Source organism: Desmodus rotundus, chromosome 2 (genome assembly GCF_022682495.2).
Source record: "Desmodus rotundus isolate HL8 chromosome 2, HLdesRot8A.1, whole genome shotgun sequence".
Taxonomy (NCBI): Eukaryota; Metazoa; Chordata; class Mammalia; order Chiroptera; family Phyllostomidae; genus Desmodus; species Desmodus rotundus.
This window is the reverse complement of record NC_071388.1, coordinates 178,421,655-178,446,908: the sequence shown is the minus strand read 5'-3', so window position 1 is coordinate 178,446,908 and position 25,254 is coordinate 178,421,655. Positions and strand designations below refer to the sequence as shown.

General features: G+C 42.4%; 1 protein-coding gene across 9 annotated transcripts in view; it reads left to right on the top strand.

Moving 5' to 3' along the window:
- Positions 1-25,254, top strand: part of ANKRD44 (ankyrin repeat domain 44) — a 288,800-nt gene that overhangs the window by 93,230 nt on the left and 170,316 nt on the right. For all 9 annotated transcript variants that reach the window (XM_053918901.2, XM_053918899.2, XM_045198483.3 and 6 more), the window contains exon 2: positions 14,380-14,463. In XM_053918901.2, the coding sequence (XP_053774876.1) occupies positions 14,380-14,463 (84 nt within the window). The remainder of the gene's footprint in view (positions 1-14,379; positions 14,464-25,254) is intronic.

Below are 25,254 nucleotides of genomic sequence, written 5' to 3'. Positions count from 1 at the left end.
TTTTTGATGAGGCATGATTCAGGAGGCGAAATGTAGTCGCACACGCCAAATGTACTCAGAGTGCTCTAGAAGTGAGAACAGGCCCCAACACGTCTGGGCAGGCTGTGGCCCTCACACGAGACCTTAATTTTACTGCCTTTGGCCAAGCCCAGTTCTGACCTGGGGAGGAGGAAGGGCAGCCAAAAGTCCCTTTGTTGGGACAACGGGACCACGATCTCAAAGGAGCCACGATCAGATTTCTCATTTTAGACCACTGGAATGCTGTGTGTTGGCTGGGTGACAGTTGCTAAGGGTTTAGATGTTAGGTGTGTAGTGTAGATTCTCAAAGCTGGATGTCACTTGCAAAGGTACTAAAGGGATCTCCGCACCATTTAGAGCTGACTCAGGGGGAGGTTGGTGAGGAAAAGGGGCTGGGAGCCACCAGGAAAGGAGTCCTCACAGTTACGATCAGTGGGTCAAAGGCGACGCCAGGACCCCAGCCGCTCCCCTGACACCCAGTCTCAGACCTTAGCTGCCTTTGTGGTTGGGCTGGTGCATGGGAGGTCAAAGGCTTCCCCCTCCCCCTGCTAAATAGAAGCACACAGCAAATTAGGTTTTATTTAAACTCAGTAATTCCCTCTCCTTATTAAAAGTTCCTATTTTCTGCAATATGACAGTCAAGATTATGTTTTTCAACTTGGCATTCAAATTCACATCCTGTGAGTAAATCTTGTTTTCCTAAAGTTTAAAAAATATGTTGAAAGCTAATTTTAGACTGGGAAGGGCAAAGAAAAAAAAGAGAGAGGGAATCACAGACTTCTCTGTGGCACCACCCCAGTTAAAAATTACACGCAACTTTTCAATAGCAAGTCTATGAGATAAAAGGCACATTAATTTACTTATGCCTAATTCATTTTCAGAACTTTCTCATAGAGTTACTTATATTCAGTATCAAGGCATAATACATATCTGGCTCTCAAATCTTATTTACCAATATGATCAAGTTGAAGACATGTTACTAAATATATTTGATATTTCAATGGACTTGGGAAGTTGCAAACACAGCATTGCAACATAGAGGGAAAGACCAGCACCCTATAGCTAGATTATCCATACCAACCTTTTTAATAGTTGTTGATTCTTAAAAGAACTCAATTTTTTAAAAGATTTTATTTATTTATCTTTAGATGGAGGGAAAGGGAGGGAGAAAGAGAGGGAGAGAAACAGCAATGTGTGGTTGCCTCTTGTACATCCCCCACCGGGGACCTGGCTCACAACCCAGGCATGTGCCCTGACCGGGAATCGAACCAATGACTCTTTGGTTTGTGGACTGGTGCTCAATCCACTGAGCCACACCAGCTAGGGCAGAACTCAGGGTTTTTTTTACTTTAGATTCCAATCATTTAAACTTCATTATTACTTTCTTCCATGTTATTCATGGAATTATTCATGTAATTTTCCAGGTGGACAGGAACAGTTTAAATGACAGCTATAGTTTAATGGGCACAGAACAAGGTGATGTGTGGGGGGCGGGAGCTCTGTCTGTCGTGGGAAAGAGAGGGAGGGGAGAGATTTGGGAGGTATTTTAAAGCTTCTGCTAGATGGAAGTAGTGTGTTTTATTATAATTATTATTTTTAAATTAGAGTATAGTTGACACGTAATGTTAGTTTCAGGTATACAGCATAGTGATTCGACGTTGATACGTGTATATTTTACAAAGTGATCACCCCAGTAAGTCTAGTAACCATGTGTCACCATACAAAGTCATTACGGTATTACTGACTGTATTCCCTGTGCTGCACATTGCTACATCCCCGTGACTTTTTGGAAGCAGCGTGCTTTAAATCAGTGTTAGAGGAATGCTCTGTGCAGCTAAGCTTAGGATCCTTTCGTGTCTTGAAGCAAGAGGCTGCGTGGAGGCGGGACGATATGAGAGGGGCTGTTTAGAAATGCAGTGATTTGGAGAACGGGCTGCTTAGTGTCCTTCCTGGGCATATACGTGTCTAAAGTCACTGCTGTGACCTGGCTCATTTGTCCTATCAAAATACAACTTTTTCTCTCTACCGATCTAATCTATTCCCAGGCCTTGTTCAAGTCCTGCCTTCCTCACAGACACCACTGACTTTCCAGCCCTTCTCGTCCCCCCTTTTCTGAATTAGAGCAGACCCCGGACGTGTTAGGGCCCAAAGGACCCCCAAGCTACCTCTTCGATCTGTCATTCATTGTGTTGAAGGAAAACTTGGCGTCCATTTGCGTGAAGTCTGTGGAACACGGTTCAATCCTGTCTCACCGTTTAATTGTTTTGTGTGGGTTAGGTGTATTTCCCAGCTGTGCTTAGCTCTCCCTGAGGAAGGGACTATGTCACACATTTATTTTGTATATTTCATAAAAATACCTTGTAGTAGGTATTCAGAAAATGCCTTCAGCTCCGGGAACTCTGTGAAATGCTGTGGCTGGGATGATACTGATAGAGGTTGGTGTGTTTCAGCATAAACTAGAAACTGCCTGCATGTTCACCCAAAGGGGGATAATTGAATATGTTGTGCTGTTTTCATATTATGGAACATTATATAGCTATTAGGAGAAATGAGTTAATCTTATAGCTACTGACCTAAGGGATATAACTTCCTGTATCTGTATCTATATTTCTGTATATCAGCAGGAACATGGGGAGAGATGTGGAAGGATACACATTAGCCTGTTAAGAGTGGTGGTGGGAAAGCTTGTTAACTTTTTTCTTAACCTCGTCTCTGTATTGTTGGAACAGGGAAAGATTAAAAACCAGCAAGAGAAAAGAGAAAGCGTCTAGAGGTTTTCATGCATTAGAAAATCCCTTCCCCATAATACTTCTTTCTAGTTTTCAGATTTCGTGTGTTTTAAAAAAATGAGTTTGCCCTTTGATTAAAATTTAGAATTAGGAAATAAAGATAAGATTATACTTGTGTTAGGGTTTTTTTGTTTGTTTCAGCTTGGGACATGAAGATAGGTTTTTTTTCTTTCTCATGACATAAAGGTAAGTTTTCTATCAAAACCTAAACTGTGAAGGTAGCACCAAAACCGAAAGCCTTGACGCCCTGGTGTCTGTGGTGGAGGGGGGAGAAAAGCACCAGGTTCTGCAGAAGCAGGATGCTCACCGACATCAGAGCCTTAGGAACTTCCTGTCCCCGAGCTGCACAGAACAGAGTGCAACTGGAGGGCCTTGCTCAAGTGGAAAAGTAAAGAAAGCAAATGCTGCAGGACTTCCGGTGCTCCTCTGCCCATAGCTGGGTGGCTCTGCTCCAGAGGGCTGTGCCTCCCACAGAGGAAGTTGGTGAGGGTCTTTCTGAATGCAGACAGCATGCCTGAGTGGGCTAGCTCTTGCTGCGTAAGTGTGGATTTAGTTCACTTACCTTTTACATCCACTTGGCCATCAGAAGAAAGTGCTTGCTCATCACCGATGGACACTCCATTCCCAGGACCTCTTCTTGCCTAGGCTGTTGTTGCATTCTCCTAACTTGTATTGCTCTAGTCTCTTCTTCCAGTTCGTCACACAATCCATTTCCAGAGTGATCCTATTAAAGCACAACTCTTGCCCTGGCAGGGTGGCTCCATGGGCTAGAGTGTCGTCCAATAAACCAAAAAGGTTGTGGGTTCAATTCCCGGTCAGGGCACGTACCTAGGTTGTGGATTCATCCCTGGTTGGGGTGCGTATGGGAGGCAGCTGATCAATGTTTCTCTCCCACATTGATGCTTCTGTCTCCCTTCCTATTTCTGTCTCTAAAATCAGTGGCTGTATATGCTCAGGTAATGATACACACATACACGCATACACACAACTCTCAGGTCACTTCCCTGCTCGAAAACCTTGCATGGCCCCCAAGCTCTATAGAAGAGAGTCTGCATTCCTTAGCCTATCATTCAAAGCCTTCTGTCGTAGGATCCCTGTCTCCTCAACTGACCCCACTTCTCTCAGGCTCCAGCGAAAGGAAATGGTTTCCTGTTCACGCTCCGTCTCCCAGCTTCTGCTCATCTTCTTCTCAGGGAGGCCCCCCCCCCCCCCCCCCCCCGCATTTTGTCTGTCTCCACCTATGTAAATTCCCTCCACTCTTCAGTATTCAGATCAAAGGCTGCCGCTTTCAGGAGGCCACATGCGATTTGCTTCCTTCGCTGCGCACTTCTCCTGTGGTGTTTACTTTGCACTCAGGTTGTGTCTACCCCTGTACTGCCTCTTACACCTCAAGGGCTCCATCAAGGGAGTGCCTGACAAAACAGTCTTATGCTTAGTAAATTTCTTACATGTTTAACCAGTCTTTGTTGGATTGTATTGAATATGGTTATCTGAAATTTACCAGATTGATTTTTTAAAAACATATTTTTCATCTGTCGTTGGGAGGGGTTCCTGGCAGAGAAAAAGGAAATACGAACTGAGGTGGTGTCTCTGTAAGGAAGTACCATATGACCATTCTTTTTTGCAAATTTTGCCATTTTACGTTATCTCATGTTTTTCAGTCCCTTGGACTCCTCTTTTCCTGCTGTCTTATCATTTCCTTTTGGTGTCTGTCCCCGATCACCCCTGCTGTGACATTCAGTGGGGACGCGGAGAAGATTCTTCCTGGAAGACAACACCAAGGGAACCTCTGATATGTTTGCATTCCCATGACTCCCCTGGTTTTGTGGGCAGCAGGGGATCCTCCAGCCATCTCAGGCGGGGAGACCAATTCCTGGTCAGGCCCACATCTTCCACTGGAGAGCGTTTGGGCAGCCAGAGTGGGCCGCTGATTCCGTTCTGCACTCCTGCTCCCCGACCTGGCTCCCAGTGGAGGGGTGCTGCGAGTTTGACTGCTGTTTTCTTTTCCAAGGAGAATATAAGGAATTCAAAGAAAAAGAGCTACGGAAAGGAAGGAGGAGGGTTCAAAGAAAACTATCATGGTCTTTGAAAAGGCTTGGTTTGGGCAAAAAGTGGCTTCCTGGTGTTTTGAAAGAATCTGGGTTCTAACGAATTTCAGGCACAGCCAGTCAGTCTGGAGTTTGCCTAAATCATGAATGCCTTTATGTGATTAAGTTAACGCACATGCCACACGTGTAGTCATTCCATTCTCCTGAAATATAGCATGAAATTGCCACCGTCCTGATGAACGCCTTTGGTTTCTGCGCGCTGATTCTGTTGTTTTTAAAGGATGCCAGAATTGCTTTACTTAGCTTCCAATTTCTGAGATTTTCAAAAATTATAATTACTGTCAACTACAAGAAAAAAATTGCTGTAGTTATAGATCGTGGCTGGTTATGTTTGTAAAGAATACCATTTTCTTTTTGCCCTTTTTATGATAAGGGAGGTATATACCGGGCGTTAATAAGAAGATGTTTGTGTGATACATCCGAAAGCTGAGGACCACGTTCTGCATTCAGAGAGACAAAAAAATTACTCTGATACACTTACCACCCTGAAAATCATCTTCTGAATGTGTGATTTTTTTCTCACAGAGATCACTGGAATGCCTTATATTGACTAACATTATTAAATCACCTTCCATATTTGAAACCACATGAATTCAATGTGTTACAAGATACAGTTATACAAAGAATGTAAGCAAAACCAAGATAAGAAGTAAAACCTCTACAACAACTTTTTAAAACAGGAAACTGTTGTAGAAGTATTTTGTTCTTTTGGTTTTACTAAGATTACACCAATTTAAATATTCTGCGTGAGTTCACCTTTTGGATCCATTGTGCTCTTACTTAAATTAACTTCCTTTAAAAGTTAACTCCAGAATGCTATTTAATTAACTCAGCTAACGTTTAGATCTGATCGCAAACCGTTTGCAATGAGACAGAGTGAAAGAAAGATGTGGAGAGCTGGCAGCAGATCCCAGTCAAAATATGGCACTTGGCAAAGTATGTCTGCCTTGTTTTGCTTTGCTTTTCTCTTTATGGATGTGGCTTATTTTTGAAAAGCTATGGTTTAAATTCAGTGATCAAGTGACAAGTCTGACAAAACAGAGCTCACTTCCGGAGAGGTCCTGTAGGGGAAAAATGGAAGTGTTCCAGGGACTAAAGGAAGTAACCTCGATTTCACCTGGAAACATTAGTGTCTCGGGGCAGGAGATTTGGGCTCTATTTACAGAGTGTCGGAAAGTGGCCAAGACGCTGAGCCAAACTTGCATCCAGGAATGGAGCAACATCAAAGAACTGGAAACAGTATCTGTTGTTTCCACTACATATATCCCTGTAAGTAGCAATCAGGGAACCCGAGATAAAGGAAGACCAGAAAGGTCTTTCCTATCATGCCTTGGAGTATGGCAATAGTCTTCTGACTATGTGGGTTCGCTAGCTCCATTCTCAACTCCTCCAGTGTTCAACGCACACCATGGACAACTTAAATGTTTGCATAAACTCTTGCTCAAGATTCCAGTTCCTGTTTGCCCACAGGACGAGGTTAAAATTCCTTCTGCTGGCTTAGTGCTCTCCCCACTCAGTTCTTTACTTTTCTAACATCTGCATTTATTATTCTCCAACAGGAATGATTTATTCTAGTCTCATTCTTCAAAATCCATTTTAACACCTACCTTCTTCATCTTTCTGATAACCCCAATCCACATTGAGCTCCTTACTTTGAAAGATTGTAGCTGTTTGTTTTCTAACTTTCAGCAAGATTGTTTTATTGTTACTTTGTTGAGACTAACTATATCTAGAAATATGTACACATATATTTTCACTCTGTGGCATATATATACCTGCATATATAGAGAATATAGTGACATTTGTCCTTAGTAAGTCATATGGTGTATAATATTTCTCTATAGAAAATGCATTGAAACGGAAGCTGAATTCATGACCATGAATTATATAGAAAATATACTTACGCATTGCATTGTATTAACATGACCTGTGAGAGAAAGTACTGAACTGCAAGAAGCAAGAAAACTAAGTCTAGTCTCAACTTTTGCTCTAACAGGCAAATCATTTGACCCCTTCACAACTCCAGACATGGAATGAATCTCCTTTATGACCACAGAGGATCATAAAGGAACAGTATAACTTGTATAGCCATTTACGATAACCTTCAATAGTCGAATTAGGATTTCGCACCCCATCCAGTGGACATGAATGTGGAGCACACTTTGATTAGTCAAAGAAAGATGGTGTATTATTCGGGCGAGTTGCTTTGATTTTGGTTTTATAAATTAGGTCCCTAAGTATAGAGAGGTTGTGTGGCATTTTTGAGTTTGACCAGTGTAATAACAAAGGCCAAGTAAGGCTCAGTTTGAGTTTTGCTCCCCTGCTCACAAAAACTTCTCACCCGTCAGGATGGATCTCTCTGCCTTCCTTACAGGTGGTGTCGAGTGGGTTCTAATTCTAACTCGATTTATTTGATCTGTAATTTTTAAGGAAATCTCCCTAGATCCCTCCATTTTCCTGTTGTAACATAGGTGGACATAAATACACTGGACTGACTTCTTAACTCAAAGTCAGCACTAATCGTTCTCTTTATTGAGGGCACGTTAGGCATCCAGCCTTGTACGAGGGGTGCTCCGTATATTGTGTAGCTTCACAAACACATCTTATACAATGGCTATGATAACCCCACTGTACAGATGAGGAGACTATGGCTAGGAGGTCATCTCAGGTCACTCTGACACTATACATTAAGCCCCTAGTGTTGAAAAAAAAATGATCTCAAGCCTGTAAAAATCAACATTGCCTCCGATGTCAACTTAACTGATACTGTTATTTCATCACCTCCTTTTACCCAACCTTTTCTGAGTGCCCGGGTTTCACTTTTCTCCCTGTTCGCTGTCCTCTGGTGAGAGCGGTAGTAATAGCCCAGGAGGGTCTCAAAAAAGGAGGGTGCAACAGAGAATGTGCATGTTCCAAACACTGGATAACTGGTCCTTAAATAACTATAATCAGTGCCTTTGTTATTTTCATTTTGGGAAAGGTTAGATAATATATTATTTTTTCCATTTTCTGACTAAAAATAGTTATTTTTCCATAGTTTAAAGAGTTAATGAAAAGCTACATATACAGAGGATGTTACCAATACTTGGGATTTTATGGTTTTTCTGTTGCTAATAATAATTGGAAATGTTACAGACATTTGCGCTGCAGCATAGTTTGTAGGAGACATTTTCAGATATGTAGTCCTGCATTAAAAAAAATTTTGAGGCCTGACTGGTGCGGCTCGGTGGATTGAGCACTGGACTATGAAGCAAAGGGTTGCCGGTTCGATTCCCAGTCAGGGCACATGCCTGGGTGGCGGGCCAGGTCCCCAGTATGGGGTGAACGAGAGGCAACCACACACTGATGTTTCTCTCCCTCTCTTTCTCCCTCTCTCTAAAAATAAATACATAAAATCTTTTTAAAAATGTTCATGAGTATTCAATATATATTTTGTACAGTTCTTAAGGGAAACAGATTTTGACTTTATGATCATCATTATCTTTCTGAGATGGAGTGAACTTCTCCCCAAGTAAAGAGCGATCTGTATTCAGGAAGCACGTAATGGCATGCTTTCAGCAGATCACACAGCAGGGCCCGTGTGAATGGAGCTAACAAGTTTTGTCCATTAAATTTAGTGACTCGAACAAATTTTTATTATCCTTTTGTAAAAATGCAAGCACTGCCTCATACAAAAACCAGTTCTTATTTAATGAAGTGTTTCAGCATGTTCATATAAGTTGATGGTTTCATATGGCCAGATTATTGCTGCATCAGCTATTAGCTACTAAAACAAGCTCCCAGCTTGCTTTAATGACGTACTGTACTCAGAATACTCAAGTGTGGACAGATGTTTCGGAATATAATTTTTTCCTCTTGGCTATTGATTGGTTCCCAGCACCCACTCCTGATTAGAATTCAAGATGTTTTCTTTGATACTTGGGTCTCTGGTTGCCCAATCAAATGAGAAAAAGACATGCAGCACACCAGGAGTTCGGAGCGAATGGCTGGAGCATCTTCTTGGACTACTTACTGTTGACTGTAGTTACAGAGGCTCCGTGCAGCCTCTGTCACTCTGTTTATCTTCCAAAGCCAATTGGCTAGTAAAGAACATGCAGCTCTGACAAAGGGAGTGTGATGTGCACCATACAATGTTTTAGCAAAAATCCAATTGGTGGTTTTCATAAGGGGATTTTGGAGGAGGGACCTATGACCTGATTGCGGGTTGGAGTTCATACTCTACACTGGCTGCACTCTCTCCATAGAGCCAGGATGGGCTTTACTCTTAAACTGTCAGAGGCACTTTTTAAAAGTGGAGGGAGGGAATAATTGAATTGGGTTTAGCAATGATGAAAATGATACTTTAAAATGATACTTTCCCCTAGCAACCTGGACTCTCAGGGATCAATAGGAAAGTTTCTGTTTTTTTCTTTTGGTATATAAAGAGTGTGTGTGTTTACTAAGAGCTGTCTCAGATGCTTGAGTTCTTTTATGTCTTGAATAAAGTGCTTTTCTTAATTACACAACCTGAACATTTATCTCCCAGGTAACAAATTACCATCTTGCTCCCCCTAGTGGAATTGTAACTCTACTGCAACATTTGAGAATACCGTATTGGTATGTGCTTAACGTTTTATTTGTGGAAATCAGGTATTTTATCAATTTGCTTTCAAAGACTGAGGATAAAATCAAGAAATGTTGCATCATATGGACTGATAGGGGATGCGCATAGAGAAACTAGCATTTTGCTGATCAATTTTCAGTTTCTAGTGTTAGCAATGTTACCTACATAATTTATAATGGCTACCAAATTCAAGGGGCCTCTGCTCTGCTCTGCACGTCTCAGCCTTCCTTGCAGTCACCTTTAGAAGACAGCAGTCAACACTCCTAGCGAAGGTGGTAGGGTATAGATAGTTGGTGATGTGAAAACAGGACAGGTCTCATTGGAATATTGAACCTCACTCGTACCCTTAGTAAAGTAGCCTGGGGAAGTATTCTTGTACCTTCTGAACTTATGTGAAGGACTGTGACAATATCCACAGCACACAGCAGTCATTTCCACTTCACAGCTGCTAAGCATGCTGAGAGAATTCTAGGGACTGAAGCTGAAATTGATGCATACCTCTCTTAAGAGTTCAGATGTCTTTAGGGAATTATAATTAAAGTTTTCATGGTACCAGAATCTCTCTTTTTTTCCTGCCTCTATTTGCTTTTTATAACTTTGACTCTTGTTATGAGTTTTTATTTGTCATCTTCATACCCTGTTGCACACAGAGCACTCCTATTTTGTACATACTAGTGTCGAACGTATGACACTTCAAAATGAAAAACTCGTAAACACCAAGGTTTAGGACTCTGCATTTTCCAGGTAAGACTTTGCTTCTAAGCTTTATTAAGGTCAAGGCAAAAGCTCAAAAGATACAGGTTAACAATTAGTAATTAATATAGTATAAGTACTTTATACTTATGACCAAGAATATCGTCATTAGAATAGTTACTTTTTCTTACCATTATGTAATAGAGACAGTATTTAGATATATCTTTTTCCAGATATTTATTCTCAGAGTAAGTGTTTGTACCTAGGGAAAAATAAAACTGCAGGATTGGATTAGAATCCCCCCAAAAGGGAATGCCAAAGTGGTCTCTGGGCATGTTTTTTTTTTGGGGGGGGGCGGAGTGTAGAGAAAAAAAGGAAACACTCATAATAATGTTTTTTTAAAAATACTAACTTGCTCAAGAATCACAGTAATTTAGTTCAAGGATTAACATCCACGCAAACACACAGTTTCCGCTCAAGCAAAGCGTGTGTGTGTGTGTGAAGGTCTGGTGTGGAGTCCCATGACGCCTGGATTCACAGCTGTGAGGGCTGCGATGCCACAGTGGCTTTGTGGCTGGGCCGGGGCTCGGAGATCGAGCAAGACTTTGGAGAGCAGGCACTTTTCTACTCCACAGGGAGTGTAAGGGATTTGTATGTGAATCAACATACATCCCTGTGTATACACACACGAATGGAGGTACTTGTGCAAATGTAGGCATGCACATGTGGGTATATGTATGTATATATGTGACTGAAGTATTGGAAAATTTACAGCAGCAGCTCATTTTCTACTTCCCAGTGGATGCTGGGGATTCTATGTGTTCACAGTACTCTCCAAAGCAGATTTAGCAGGGCTAGGCCCGGAGGTGTTGGGCAAATGTGCACAGGACCCTCCGTTGGGGATTCTGTACATTGATGATGCCCTTCAAAACAGTCTCAGGGATTGTGCCAAGAGGTGTCCAGGAAGCTCTCCACACCCCTCCCTGCTAAAGGGCTGTGCTGGCATCCTTGCCTGGCAGCTTTGCTGGGGTGGCTCTCCCTGGCAACATTCCAGCCCTTGCTTGGAACCCTTGTCTTTCTTGAGCAGTGAGGAGTGAATGCAGCAGGATGTCTGTACATATTCCTTACACTCACCAGTGATGAGAGGCCGTTCTTACCCAGCTGTGTTTCCTTCAAGTGCCTGACCAGTGTTGCATTAATTACGGGGATGGGTTTGTTCCTCAGCCCCTTAACTTCTCACCTGTGGGTTGATCACTGTTGATTTAGCGCTGAAATCTGGTTGGACCCTGCCTCTGCTTGTCACCCTGTGGTTATGGGGGTTGGTTACTTGTTTTGGAGTTTACAAAGGCAGAAAGGTGCGCACGAGCATTTGGCCAGGAGCACAGCAGATAGAGAATTATGAAACAGATAAACGGGATTCAACATTTTTGTTGAAATCCTGACTTCGTGTCGGACTCTATTCTACATGACGTACAGCCCTTGCCCCGCGGCAAACAGCCGGAGACTGGGTGAGCGGGCAGTCCGCAGGCATGCGGCAGGGTCTTCTCGTTCAGGCAGAGCAAGCAGCTGACACGGCGCTAGTAGAAAACTTGCATTCTTTTTAAGACTTCTTCCTGCAACTTAATTGTTGGCAATTTGAGAACATCTCTCTGAATCATACACCTTGGCAGAAAGGTGGAACTGAGAGAGTATTCTGGGCAAAAAAAGAGATACATCTGTTCACTTGCTGGAAACTTTTATGGCAGAGGGGGAAACTGGACAAGTTCCTGGCATATTGAAATATTTACCTACGATTTAACATTTTTTAATATATAGTGTTTGCTTAAGTACTCTTAGTATGTACAAGATCTGTCCAGAAAAAGTCCAGCCATTGTTACTATAACAAGAACAGCGTGTGCTACATCGTTATAACCTGGCAGCCAAGGAGAGTGGACTGGAATGTGCATGTGTGAACAATGGCAACTTCATACTAGTCAGTGGGGGTGGTAGACGCTGTTGAGTGAGCACATGTACTGTGTGGCTGTTGCATTCAAAATGACTGAGTGAGTAGAGCAATGAATCTGCATCAAATTTTGCATTTAAGCTTGAACATTCCTCTGTGGAAACTATTCGGATGATTCAGATGGCTGCAGCCATGGGCAATGGGTGATTGGCAGCTACATCATGACAATGCGCCTGCTCATGCATCACATCTTGTGCAGAACTTTTTTGTCAAAACATCAAATGACCCAGGTGACTCAGCCCCCTTACAGCCCAGGTTTGATGCCCTGTGACTTCTGACTTTTCCTAAAACTAAAATTACCTTTGAAAGGGAAGACATTTCAGATGGTTGATGAGATTCAGGAAAATACAATGGGGCAGCTGATGGCGGTTGGGAGAACTGTGTGAGGTCCCAATGTGCCTACTTTGAAGGGGACTGAAGTATCACTGTCCTGTGTACAATGTTTCTTGTATCTTGTGTCTTATTCAATAAATGTCTCTACTTTTCATATTATATGACTGGTACTTTCTGGACAGACCTTGTATATCCCGCCGATAGTACTTATATTGGTCTCCCCAGTTAGCAAGAAACACAATTAAAACCTGTAAGAAAGGCAACTGGATGGTAAAGAAGGTAACAGAAAATTCATAAGAAAAATGAGGACTGGGATCCTCACATAGATAGCATGGTAGGGGGTCGAGGCCATCAGCACTAAAGTTTTTACCTTGAGCCAGTGGTTGCTACTTTCTAAGAATTCAGTGGATGTTTATTAAAAACCTAAGGCAAGGCTTTCACCCCAGACATACTAAATGAGAATCTCTGGGGAAGGGACCTGGGGATATTGTTTTAACAAGGATCTCAGGTGATTCTTATGGTCAAAAAAGTTTGGGAAACTGTCATCTCATTGCCCACTAGGACTGAAGTTTTAACAAAGGTTGTCAGTGAATGAATGAATGAATGAATGAATGAGTGAGTGTGTGTGTGTGTAATTGCTGAGGTTTTTAAAGTTTGAAAAAATGGTCAAATATTCCATGTTTACATTGTTAAGCGTTTCTTTATGAAAACATGTTACTGTGTAGGGTTGTATGGCTACAAAGCGTTTTCCCTTACATTATCTCATCTGTCCCTAATAACAACCCCGTGAGGGGCTGGGCAACAAAGATCACGCTCACCCCCGGGTCACATGTGGGATGTGCACTCAGCATGTAGCTGGCGGGTGGTGGAGCTGGCTTTGAACAGAATTCTTTGTGACGTGGGGCACGGCCAGCACCAACCCCAGAGCCCACCACTTGTTCCCTTTCACCCCACCCTTCTCGGCAGCTCTTCTGACACTCCGGGTTCTCTGTATATTCCCACCTGTGCACCCCTCGTTGCTCTGCCTGGGATGCCCTTCCTCGCCTGTTTGCAAACTCTTAGTCATTAAGCTGCCTCCCCTGATGCTTTTCGGGGTGCACTATTTTCCCCACCCTACCTACCACCCGAGCGGAGCTAGTTTCTCTTCCAGTTGTATTTCTGTCACACTTTATAAATCTGTCTGCTGTGTGTTGGATCCCGTTTAATGTGGGTGATTCAGTAATGAGCGCTCAGTAGTGCCTCTCCTTCCTTTAACCTGCCATTATACCACATACTTCGAACCGGCAGTGGGGTGTGATCCTGTGTAAAATACTCAGTGCTTGTTGGCCAAAGCTGTGGGAGATGTTTGGGAATGATCGCAAAGTTTTCCGAACATTGACAAAGCCGTGTTCAATGGCCAAAGCAGAAACGTGGCCATTAATGTTCTAGGAACGGAGTTGTTTGAAGGTTCCAGGGAACATTGTGTAATGAGAGGGGGCGGGACGGCAGGAGGACTGTGTGCGAAACCCACAGATTTGGTAGCTTCTTGATGGGGAGTTTGAGGGCCTGTCAAGCACAATTTCAACTACGGGTGATTTTCATGTTATACTCATAGCCCCAGGGTGGATGTGACTGTCTGTCATGGGTTTCAAATCGTATTACCGTTCTTTCTTTAGGAAGATGTCTTCCCCACTAGACTTCTAGTGAGTGTGGGCCTGAGCCATATTCACCCTTGTGTGCCAATTGACGATTGTCGAATCAACTTTTGGGGATGAAATTTTCTAGCCATCTGCCTCTGAATACATTCAAATGTGTTTAATTATAGTTGTAATTCCAATTCTCCTGTGTTTACAGCCACCACTGGTCCAGGCCATCTTCAGCGGTGACCCAGAGGAGATACGGATGCTCATCCACAAAACGGAAGATGTGAACGCTCTGGTAGGCGATGCGATGCTCTTGCCTGCTCAGCCCTCTTAACCTCTTCTGTATGATGAATCTCGCTGGTATTTGGCGAAAGCTTAGGACTGCTTCTCAGAATTCTGCTTTTAAATCCACAAAATAAAATGTATAGGGTTAGAGGGGAAATCAATGATACTGAAATACAGTTATCAAAATATTAGAAATCAGATTTGTGATATAATAACATATGTGCTTCTTTAGCAATACATTTAAATAGCAAGATACAGCAGAAGGTCTAATAATAATGACCATAATTTAAAAATAGTGATGAGCACGATCGGTATTCTGCATTGTTTGGAATGACTCCAACGTGGTGTGAACATACCTGTGATCTCTGCTGGTGGCCAAGTCCCAGGTACTGCTGACACTGAGATTTGCTACCTACCTTCATAATGGAGGAAAATGTGAAATTCCCATTAGAAGTTAGTGAAAATAAAGGTGTAATACTTGTGTATCTAGAACCCATGCCCTATGGGGGAGGGGACCAGCTACGGTCTGTGTCACCTGTTTTTGTTCAGACTACCAACGAGGAATGGTTTTTAACTTTTAAATGGTTGAAAAAATGCAAGGAAAAATAATATCTAGTGACACATGAGAATTATATGAAACTCACATTTCAGTGCCTATAAATAAAGTCTTGTTGGAACATAGCTATGTCAACTTCTGCACTGCAACAGAGGAGCTGAGTAATTATGACAGAGACTGTTTGTGCCCAAATAACCAAAAAAGTTTTCCTTCTGGCCTGTTTGAGGAAAAGTTGCTGACCTCCGCCCTGAAGTGTCCATGAACTGGACATCCTGTGCGTACACGATGAAATCATATGTGATATGTGTGTGCACTTGTGGACATTTATATTTTTCTGTGAAAGGGTCAAGACATTTCACCAAATTATTAAAAGGGCCTATGACCCCTAAAAGATTAAGAACCATTGTATTGGGAAGCTCTCAAAACAAACAAGCCTGCAGTGAAAAAAACAGTTAGTCAATAATTTACGCTTTTAATAGTTTCCTAGACCCGAGTTGAACAAGCAATTATATGCAGTACATGCTGCTAATTCTCTTAATGGAACTCAATTACCTAAATGCTCCGGTCCGTCGGGGAGAGGAGTTCTCTTTGAAGTCTCTGGCGTTAACTAGAGACAATGGCAAGGGGCAAACACATCTGCAGTGTAGGAAGAGCTTGGCCACGGGGAAATGAATTCTGTCTGAGGCTGTATCTGTATCGGGTTGGCTGAAGGCTTCATGCAGAAGGTGAGTTACTTGGTGCTGTTGTTCTGTGGCAGGGCAGGTTACTGTGGCTTTTGGAAAAAGCTTTTGGCAGCTTCTCCCCTGAGAACAATGGGGCAGTGTTTTGTGGCATTTTTGCAAAGTAAGCACAGATGAGGCCAGGGCCAGACTACTCAAGAAGGCAGCTGGGCATTTGGCCAAGGTCTGGGGGCCGTGACTTGTACTTCTGAGTGGGTCAAGGCAAGCAGTGTTCTGGTGTCACTGGAGTTGGTCCAGCCTATTTTGTGGCTGTGGCCCAAGCCCAGGCAAGCCTAAGGCAAAGTCACTATCTTTTCCTGATGATCACGAGCAAAAAGAACTTTTGTTCAGTCATACATACCGAGGAAGATTGTACTTGCTTCTGGAGGGCCTCCGTTTCTCCTTAGGGAAAGTGACAGCTGCTGGCTGATGAAGGTTGGGAGAGCTCGGTTTTAGCTGTCACTGAGTGGGTTAGTTAGATTAGGTTAACTACTGTAACACATAGGCTCAAATATTTAAGAGAAGTTTAATCCTTTTATGAACAGATTAGTGGGATGGCTCTTTTCCCCACAGGGTCCCAGGGAGCAACATGTGGCTTCTCAGGTGACCCGTGGGTTTGTCTCCAGTCCAGCCAGAGGGGAAGAAGAGCGTGGAAGCAAAGCACGGGAGGATTTTAATGGGTCACTGGGAAAGTGGCGTAGTCACTTCCACTTACATCACGTTGACCAGAGCTCGGGCATATCGGCCCCTAACTACAAGGGAGGTTAGAACATGAGTATAGCTATGTCCCAGAGGACCTGGAGCAAACGAACTTTGGTGAATAGTTAGCAATCTTGGCCATACCAATCTTGGGTCTTAGAGAATCCTAGGAAATTCAGGTGATGCCACTTTTCTGTGCAGTGTGTTCTTTATTCATCAACCAGTTATTTACTGAGTTGAGACTGTGCTTGGTCCGAGGGACACAGCAGTAAGAAGACAGCTCTTTCCATCAAGGAGCTTGCACTACGGCAGAGAAGTCACCAGATGAGAAGTCACACTGTGATGCATTTTTGAAAGGGGCTATGTATGGGCTAGTTAATCATAAGGGGCTGATGAAGTGATGTGTAAACTGAGGCCTAAGGGATACTGCTGTGGAATTTGGATTTATGGGCCATTGGATGTATGGCAGCAGGGAAGGGAGGGATGCAAGCAGGGATAGGAGTAAATGAATGAATGAGTGTTTGAATGAATGAATGAACCAACACAGGAGGACTGAGTTCCTTGGGTTGATCTTATGGCTCTCCAGGGTCCATAGTCCCTTTCCTCCACTCATGCCTCTTTTTTGGGAGGGGGAGTATTAAAATTTTTTTTTTTTCAATTGCAGTTTCCATTCAGTATTATTCTGTACTAGTTTCAGGTGTACAGCGTAGTGGTCCAGGGTGTCCACCCTGCAGCCCACAGGCCACGTGCAGCCTAGGATGGCTGTGAATGTGGCCCAACACAAAATTGTAAATTTACTTAAAACATCTTGAGATTTTTTGTGATTATATGTTGCAATGTATTTAATGTGTGCCCCAAAACAACTTGTCGTCTTCTGTGTGGTGTAGAGACTCCAAAAGGTTGGACACCCCTGGACAATCCTGTACTTTACAGGGTGGGCCCCCAATGTTTCAAGTACCCACCTGGCCCCACACATAGTTACTGACCGTGTTCCCTGTGCTGTGCTTTACACCTCCACTCACTCCTCTGTAGGCTCTCTCGTCCCCCCCCCCCCCGCCCCTCTCTCAGGTGAGCAGGAAGGCGATGATTTGATCCCCCACTCTGTTATTAGGTGTGATGTAGACATTGAGCTGCTGCCTGAACATCATGCTTTTCTTTTGCCAGCACTCCTTAGGGATCAGTCATATGGACTCTTTTGCTGGTGGTAGATAGGGTAGTTTAGGGGAAGTGGTAGTTAGCAAGGGGAACAGGGAGATGGAAGACAAATGGGGATTAGAAACCTCAGCCTGGAGATTCATTGCAGGAAGGAAGAGAGGTTGCAAACCGGTACATTTAAATGTCAAGAAAGGGAAATAAATAGTGGAAGAGCCTCCTGTTCGTGGGACATAAAACTTTATTTCCCATTAATGGTATTTGTGAACCCTATGTTTCGACTGAATCAAATTACTCAACCCATTGGTATTTATTGTTTTCTCACTTCTCCTCTCTTCCAGTCCCACCTACGTTTGCGTCCTCTGTTAAGTTGTACTAATATCACTTCCTTTCTGCTGTCTTTGCCACTGTCTCCTCAACTCAACCAAAGAAACCCACCTCTTCTCTCAACTCCCATAGCTCCTCGTAGGTCACTGATCACTGTACTTGAGTTATTTATGTGTCTTACTTTTGAGGTACTGTGTACTTGTTGACATGGCCACTGTGTCATTCACTCTCATTTCCTCAGTCGCCCAGTCCAGTCTTTGCAACACGTGTCAAGTGAATGATGGAAGCTTCCTTTGGTACTTCCGTTGAGCCAATCCATGGTGGCCCATTTTTCACTTCTGCCAATGAGGACAAGTTGTCTCCGAGTGTGCGGCTTAGTGCCCCTCATGGCTCAGTTGTGAGATTGAAAGTTCTCTTGGTAAGATTGTAAGCCTGTCCATGGATTTGAGAAGCTACTGAAGAATCAGGAAGGGTCCTCTGAGTCTTCTTTTGTGCTTTCTCTGGCTAGCAGCATACAGGACCAGGAAATGTGGGAAGACAGTGGTATGCTCTGGAAAATCCATTTATTTATTTAAAATTTTTTTTAAAGTTCATTTAAAAAATATTTATTTATTTTGAGAGGAGATAGGGAGGGAGGAAGAGGGGGAGTGAAATATCAGTGTGAGAGAAATGTCGATTGGTCCTGCACACCTGACTGGGGGTCCCACTGAACCCACAACCCAGGCATGTGCCCTGACCAGGAATTGAACAGATGATCTTTCGCTTTGTGGACAACACCCAATGGAGCCGTACTGGTCAGGGCAATAGTTCATTTTTTATTGTATTTTTTCTGTTACCATTTATTCCCCCATACCTTCTTCCACCTCCACCCACCCGACTCCGCACCCTGCAATCACCACACTGTTGTCCGTGTCTGTGAGTCCTTTTTCTTTTCAATTGACCCAGATGTGGCTGATAACTAGGAAGATTTTGGAAGGTTTCAACAGACTAGCCAAATTGAGCTCAAGATTAAATATCTGAATTAAAAATGAATGCAGAGATTCTGAAAACCGAAGGTTGAGCTCAGTAAAGGCACTTCTGGAGTGACGCTTGGACGACGTGACATCCACAGACAGATTCACTGTGCTGCAGTGGGGCGGGGCAGAGACAAATCGGTGCCTGTCGGTGGCGAGTGGTGAGGACGGGGTGGAGACCGTGCCATGTGAGGAGTTGTTGAAGAGCCGGTGATGTTTTAGATGTGGGTAGGGCAGGAGAATGTTCCCGAATAGTTCAAACACTGTCGAGTTAAAATGGAACTAAACTTAATCATTATGTCATGTGGTTTTAAGCTACAGGAAATAAGATTTCAGCTCAAAATATAAAAAATAACTTAATAGACAGAGCTGTCTAAAGAAGTAATGCGTTAACTTGACAAACAATAAGCTCCCAGAAGGACCACTAGCCCGGAAGTTCTCACGGAGACTAATAATAGCTCATGTGGCCCCGCTCTGCTAATGTGGGTCCTTGGCCCACGTTGCTAATGGATCGTGGCTTTTTTTTTCTTTGACTCAGAAAGGCCAAAATTTCTTCTTGGCACAGTGCTATTAACTTGGGGTTGGCCTGCAAATCCAAATGCTTTTTCCATGCCTGGACTAGGTAACAGTTAAAGTCTGTTACAACTGTGAAAGATGACAATTCCAAGATTTGTCAGTCCACTGTGATAGCAAACCCATGGTGTTTATCTCTTTTTTAAAGTATCACCAAGAGATAGGAGCACACACACATGCACACCGTCATGCCAAATAAAATGAACAGTAATTCCTCAATGTCATCTAATACCCAGTGCGTATTCAATTTTATTTTGTTCTAATAGTCTGAAGAATATCTGTTTACCCTTGGGTTGTCCCAAGTTGATTTTTTAAATCCATGTATTGTGTCAGGCTGTTAGCGTTGACTGTATAACAATAGGATTTGGCTCAAGTATATCGGTGCGTTTTGCTTACTCTTTCCAGTCCCAGGGCGGAAGGGATGATATGTGACTATAAGAGAACAAGTCTCGAAGTGAGCACTGTGCTTATGTTGGCGAAGAACTAACAGGGAAGGGAGAGGGTAAAATCGTCCAGGCTGCACTTCTGGACTCGGGGCCTCACTTCGGGTGATTGTGGCTTCTGATGACCCAAGTGAGAAATAAGAGGCCGTGTCAACATTGTGTGATGGGGGGACTTTTTCACACAAGATAAATTACTGACCGTGAACCTGTCATTTGTTCTTGTGTGTTTGTGTGTACAAAGGGATCACCAATTAGTCTGGTAAGCATTCGTCGCCATGCACAGTTATAAATTTTTTCTTGTGATGAGAATGTTCAATATCTACTCTTACCGATGCTCAAAGATGCAACGTGGCATTTTTAACTGTAGTTCCCATGCTATATATCCTCATGACTTACTTATTTTATAACTAGAAATTGGCACTATTTCTTTTAAAAATAAAATACACTTTTTGAATCCACCCAGAAGGGTACAATATGACTTTAGTTAAAGAACTTCAAGTGATAAATTTAATATCTTCTCTAAACTTTTCTCAGCTTCATTATGCCAGGTCAAATTCCCCAACTATTAGAAATACAAACTAGATAGCACAGCCTTTGAAGTTCTAGAGTTTTTGTGTATTTTCCCTCACGTATGTATATTTGCCTTTGTTTTTTCTTTTTCAAATGAAGAATTGCTCAGGGGAAAGAAGGCCTGAGATGTTTTGTTAGCGGAGGGACCCGGGCACACCCTAAGTTAGACAGTTAGTGGGTGTGATCCCTGTAAACTCTCACTGAGTGTTGCTGCACAGGAGTGCAGGCGCGGTGTGGCCCAGACTTTTTAAGTTTTAAAGAGAGAATACAGGAAATCTCTAAATTGTTAAATGTTGGTTCCAAAAAAGTGGTCCAATAGTGTGCAGGCCAAAGAAAACACATCTGCGGGCCAAATCCGGCCTGCAGGCCACCGTTTCGCTAACCGTGGGTGAGATCAGCAAGTGTCCAGCAGTTAGAGTTTCTCTGGCTACCTGCACCTGGAACTCTAAAGCATGATCCTGAATCGAGGGCTCCGCTCCTCAAGTGTTGACAGCACTTCTGTCTCCCTGGTCCTGGGGGGCGGCTTAGGGCTCCCTTCACTGCTCTTAGAGGGACGCTTTTTATCCTGAGGGTAGGTGCCGCATGTCTCAGCACGTGCCTGGCATGCTGTCAACCCCCCTGCTCCTGGTGGGACCACTGCCCAGGATGTGGGCCCCTGGTTTGGAAGCCATGACTTGTGTCCCCGTAGATAGTGATTCATGAACTCCAGACGGCACTGAGCAGGCTGCAGCAATGCGGCTTCACGGCTGGCTGAAATGTGCGAAGGCAGGCTGGTTAGCCTCTTTCCTAATTATCCTCTGGGTGTGCTCAGCAGCCCGAGGCCCCGTTTGCCTCGCACTGGCCTTGAAGGTTGGAGGAGCAGTCTTACAATGATACAGAATTTGCACTGCCCAGGCAATGGAGATGAGTGCTTTGGAACTATGGAAACATTCCAAATATAAAGGCATTGTTACAAGTTTGCAATTGTTAGGCATTTTTGACAGCACAAAGACAAATCTCACAGTTCAAAGGTGTACTTTGTAAGGGGCTTGAGGATGTAAACATCTTTAGGATAAAAGATATGAATGGCCCTTTTTTCATATTAGATATTAAATTGGGAGGAGGCTGTAAATGTGAATAAATGAGCTATATTATTCTTAGATGGAAAGAAAACCCAATTGTTTGAAATTAACATAGGAATTCAGTGCAACTGCATTGGGTGGTAGGACTTATTGGGGACGTTTGACAAGATCATTCTAAACTCAATCTAGAGGAACAAACAATCTAGAGAATAAACATGTGAGACTAGCTAGGAAACGCTTGAAAGTCAATGACGAGAGCTTCACAGACTAGCAAAGCTGTAGCAATTAAAACAGTGTGTTACTGGCACAGGAGGAGGCAATCCAATTCATGGAACGGATTACGGAGTCCGGAACTAGACCCACGTGCACATGGACAAAGGAAGCATTTGAAACCACTGGGGTGAGATGGGTTATTTAATAAATGGTGATGAGGCAACTCTGGTAAAGTATAAAGCTGAACCCTTACCAAGTTTCTTATACCAATATAAATTCTAGAGGTAGAAAATAAAGATATGAAAGTAGTGTAATACAATAAAGGGGATGTATTTTTGCGATCTTGGTGTGGGGCAGGACCTTGTTAGCATACTAGCCAAGATAAGGATCATCATGGAAAAGGTGGCTACCTTTGACATATAAAAACAACAAACTTTTATATATTAAATGTCCATAAACAAGGTTAATAGATGAGCCAGAGATGTGAGGTCTGTCCAGAAAGTATCCAGCCACGTAAAATGGAAAAAATAGAGACATTTGAAGAAGATACAAGAAACATTGTACATAGGACAATGACGCCTCTGTCTCCTCCAAAGTAGGCACCTTGGGACCTCACACAGTTCTCCCAGTCATATCAGCTGCCCTGTTGTATTTTCCTGAAGCTCACTGGTGGTCTGAAATCTCTTCCCTTCAAAGGTGATTTTAGTTTTGGGAACAGCCAGAACTCACAGGGCACCAAATCTGGGCTGTAGGGGGGCTGAGTCACCGGGGTGATTTGATGTTTCGCAAAAAAGAAACTGCATGAGACACGATGCCTGAGTGTGTTTGTTGTCATGCTGAAGCTGCCAATCACCAGTTGCCCTTAGCTGCAAAATTTGATGCAGATTCCTTGCTCTACTGGCTCAGTCATTTGGAATGCAATGTCCGCACAGTACACCTGCTCACTCGATGGCATCTACCGCCCGCACTGACTAGTACAGTTTAGTTGTCACTGTTCACACGTGCGCATTCCAGTCCACTCTCCTTGGCTGCCAGGTTACAACAATGTCGTGCAGACCGTTCTTGTTATGTTAACAATGGTTGGGCTTTCTCTAGACAGACCTTGTATGTACAAAATATAGGAAAAGTGTTAATATTCCAAAGATAATAAAGAACTCTTGCAAATTATTTAGAAAAAGATCAACGCTCAAATAGAGAAATGGGCAAGGACATGCAGAGGCCACTCACCAAAGGAAAAATGTAAATAGCCAAAACATATATGAAAAGATGTCTAGTCTCACCCTCATCTGAAATCTAAGAATTCATGTGAAACAGCCACATAGCGTCATTCTTCACCTGTCAGATCAACAAAGATGAAACTGAAATCTCCAGGAAGGTGTATATGAAGGGACGTTCCAGTCCCTTTTTGGGGAGAGTGTAGTTTGGACTGTCCTTTGGAAGGTGTTTGAGCAGGCTCTGTCATGTTTAACTGTGTACACCCTTCAATACAACAGCAAAAAGGCTCCCGGGGATTTACTCTACGGGAAATCACTGTAAATGTCTCTATCTCTGTCTCTATCTCTGCCTGTATCTCTGTCTCTATCTGTATCTCTATCATCTCTTTCTGTATCTAGTGTTTGTTGGGATATGGTTCATAATATTAAGAAATTGGAAATTATCATAATTTGTTTTTTTAGATATATTGCAATACATCCATATGTGATATTATCATACTACCTTTAAAAATGGTGATTTGTCTCAGTTTTTACTTATTACATATGTATTAATAGGTAAATCTTCAAGAGATATTATTGAGTGGAATAGCCAGTTGTTAAACAGCATATATTGTGTGTACATAAATATGAGAAGAGTTTTCAAGGAATGTTCTCCAAGAAGTTAAAGATGATTGAATCTGGGTAGTGGGATTTTTGCTTTTTTCTTGAATCCTTTATGTATTACAGTGATCACATAGTATGCTAATAAATAGTAAAAACAAAGGCATTTATATAAAATACACATGCAAGAAAGTCAACAAGCCACCGTCCAAACTCACTCACATTTAAGAATTGACTTTTAAAATGCACTCCCTGTGTTTGTCTAACTGTAGAGCATAGTCCAGTGGCATAGAACTTAATGCTCATAGTGACAAGAAGAGAGGTGTTCCCATGTTTTATTACACCCCCAGGGTCTTGCTCCTGGTATGAGTCAGAGCCCAAGCAAGTGGTGGTAGGAGCTGTTGCCATCTCGGTAGAGTTCTTGTCTTCTACATCATGCTTCCCCCTTTTGGAGGAACTTGGGGGGGCTCCCTTCTTGATATTGAAGACTGAAAATGTGTATGGATGAGATTCTAGATGGCAATATCATAAAATTTCATGTCATTTTATTTAGTATGTGAGCCACATTTCATATATAAATTATGGGAAAATAATAACATCTGTCACCATACATACTCACAAATGTTTTCCCCTGTGATGAGGGCTTTTAAGATTTATTCCCTTAACAACTTTAAATATGCAGTACAGTATTGTTAACTATAGTTACCATCTTCTACATTAAATCTCCATGACATTTATTTTATAAATGGAAGTTTGTACATTTTGACCCCCTTCACCCAGTTTGGACACCTCCCACCCACCACCACCAGTCTGCTCTGTATCTGTGAGTGTTTTTTAAAGATTCCACATATAACTGAAATCATTCACTACATTCAGATCTTACATGGGAATGGGAAAGGTCTTACATTCAGATCTTTAATTCATTTTGAGTTCATGTTTGTTTAGGGTGTAAGATAGTGGTCCGATTTCATTCTTTTGCATGTTGCACGTCCAATTTTCCCAACACCATTTATTGAAGAGACTGTCCTTTCCCCATTATATATTCTTGGCTCCTGTGTCATAATTTAATTGAGCATATGTGTGGGGGTTTATCTTCAAGCTATTTTGTTGCCCTGATCTATGTCTGTTTGTATGCAATAGGATACTGTTTTGATTACTATAACTTTGTAATATAATTTGAAAACAGGAAGTGTGATTCTTCCAGCTTTGTTCTATTTTCTCAAGATTGTTTTAGCTATTTGGGGTCCAAAAAATAGTTTTTGATTCTTAGTTTCAATAAGGTTGAAAATCAGCTAAAAGTTTCCAGGAAAGTTTTCACTTTTTGGTTTTCTTTATTTCCTTTTACATTCAGAATATACTTCTAGTCAGAAACATTTTTTAAAGCTTTGTGGAAAATAGATGACTCATATTTTAAAAATGAATTGGGCAGAGACAGCCAAAATACCCAGATTATTCTTAAAAGGCATGTTTAAACTAAAGGGATATAAGGTATATTTTATATAAATTAGCTGTGCAGGGCCTGATTTTTACCAAGGATATGTTGCTTTTGGTTTCATGTATTAAATAACTATATAATTATGACATCCAGAGGACTTCCCAACTCTAGTTTTATAGATATATTATTACTATAACTAACTCAAAAAGAAAAAAAATGCAAAGAG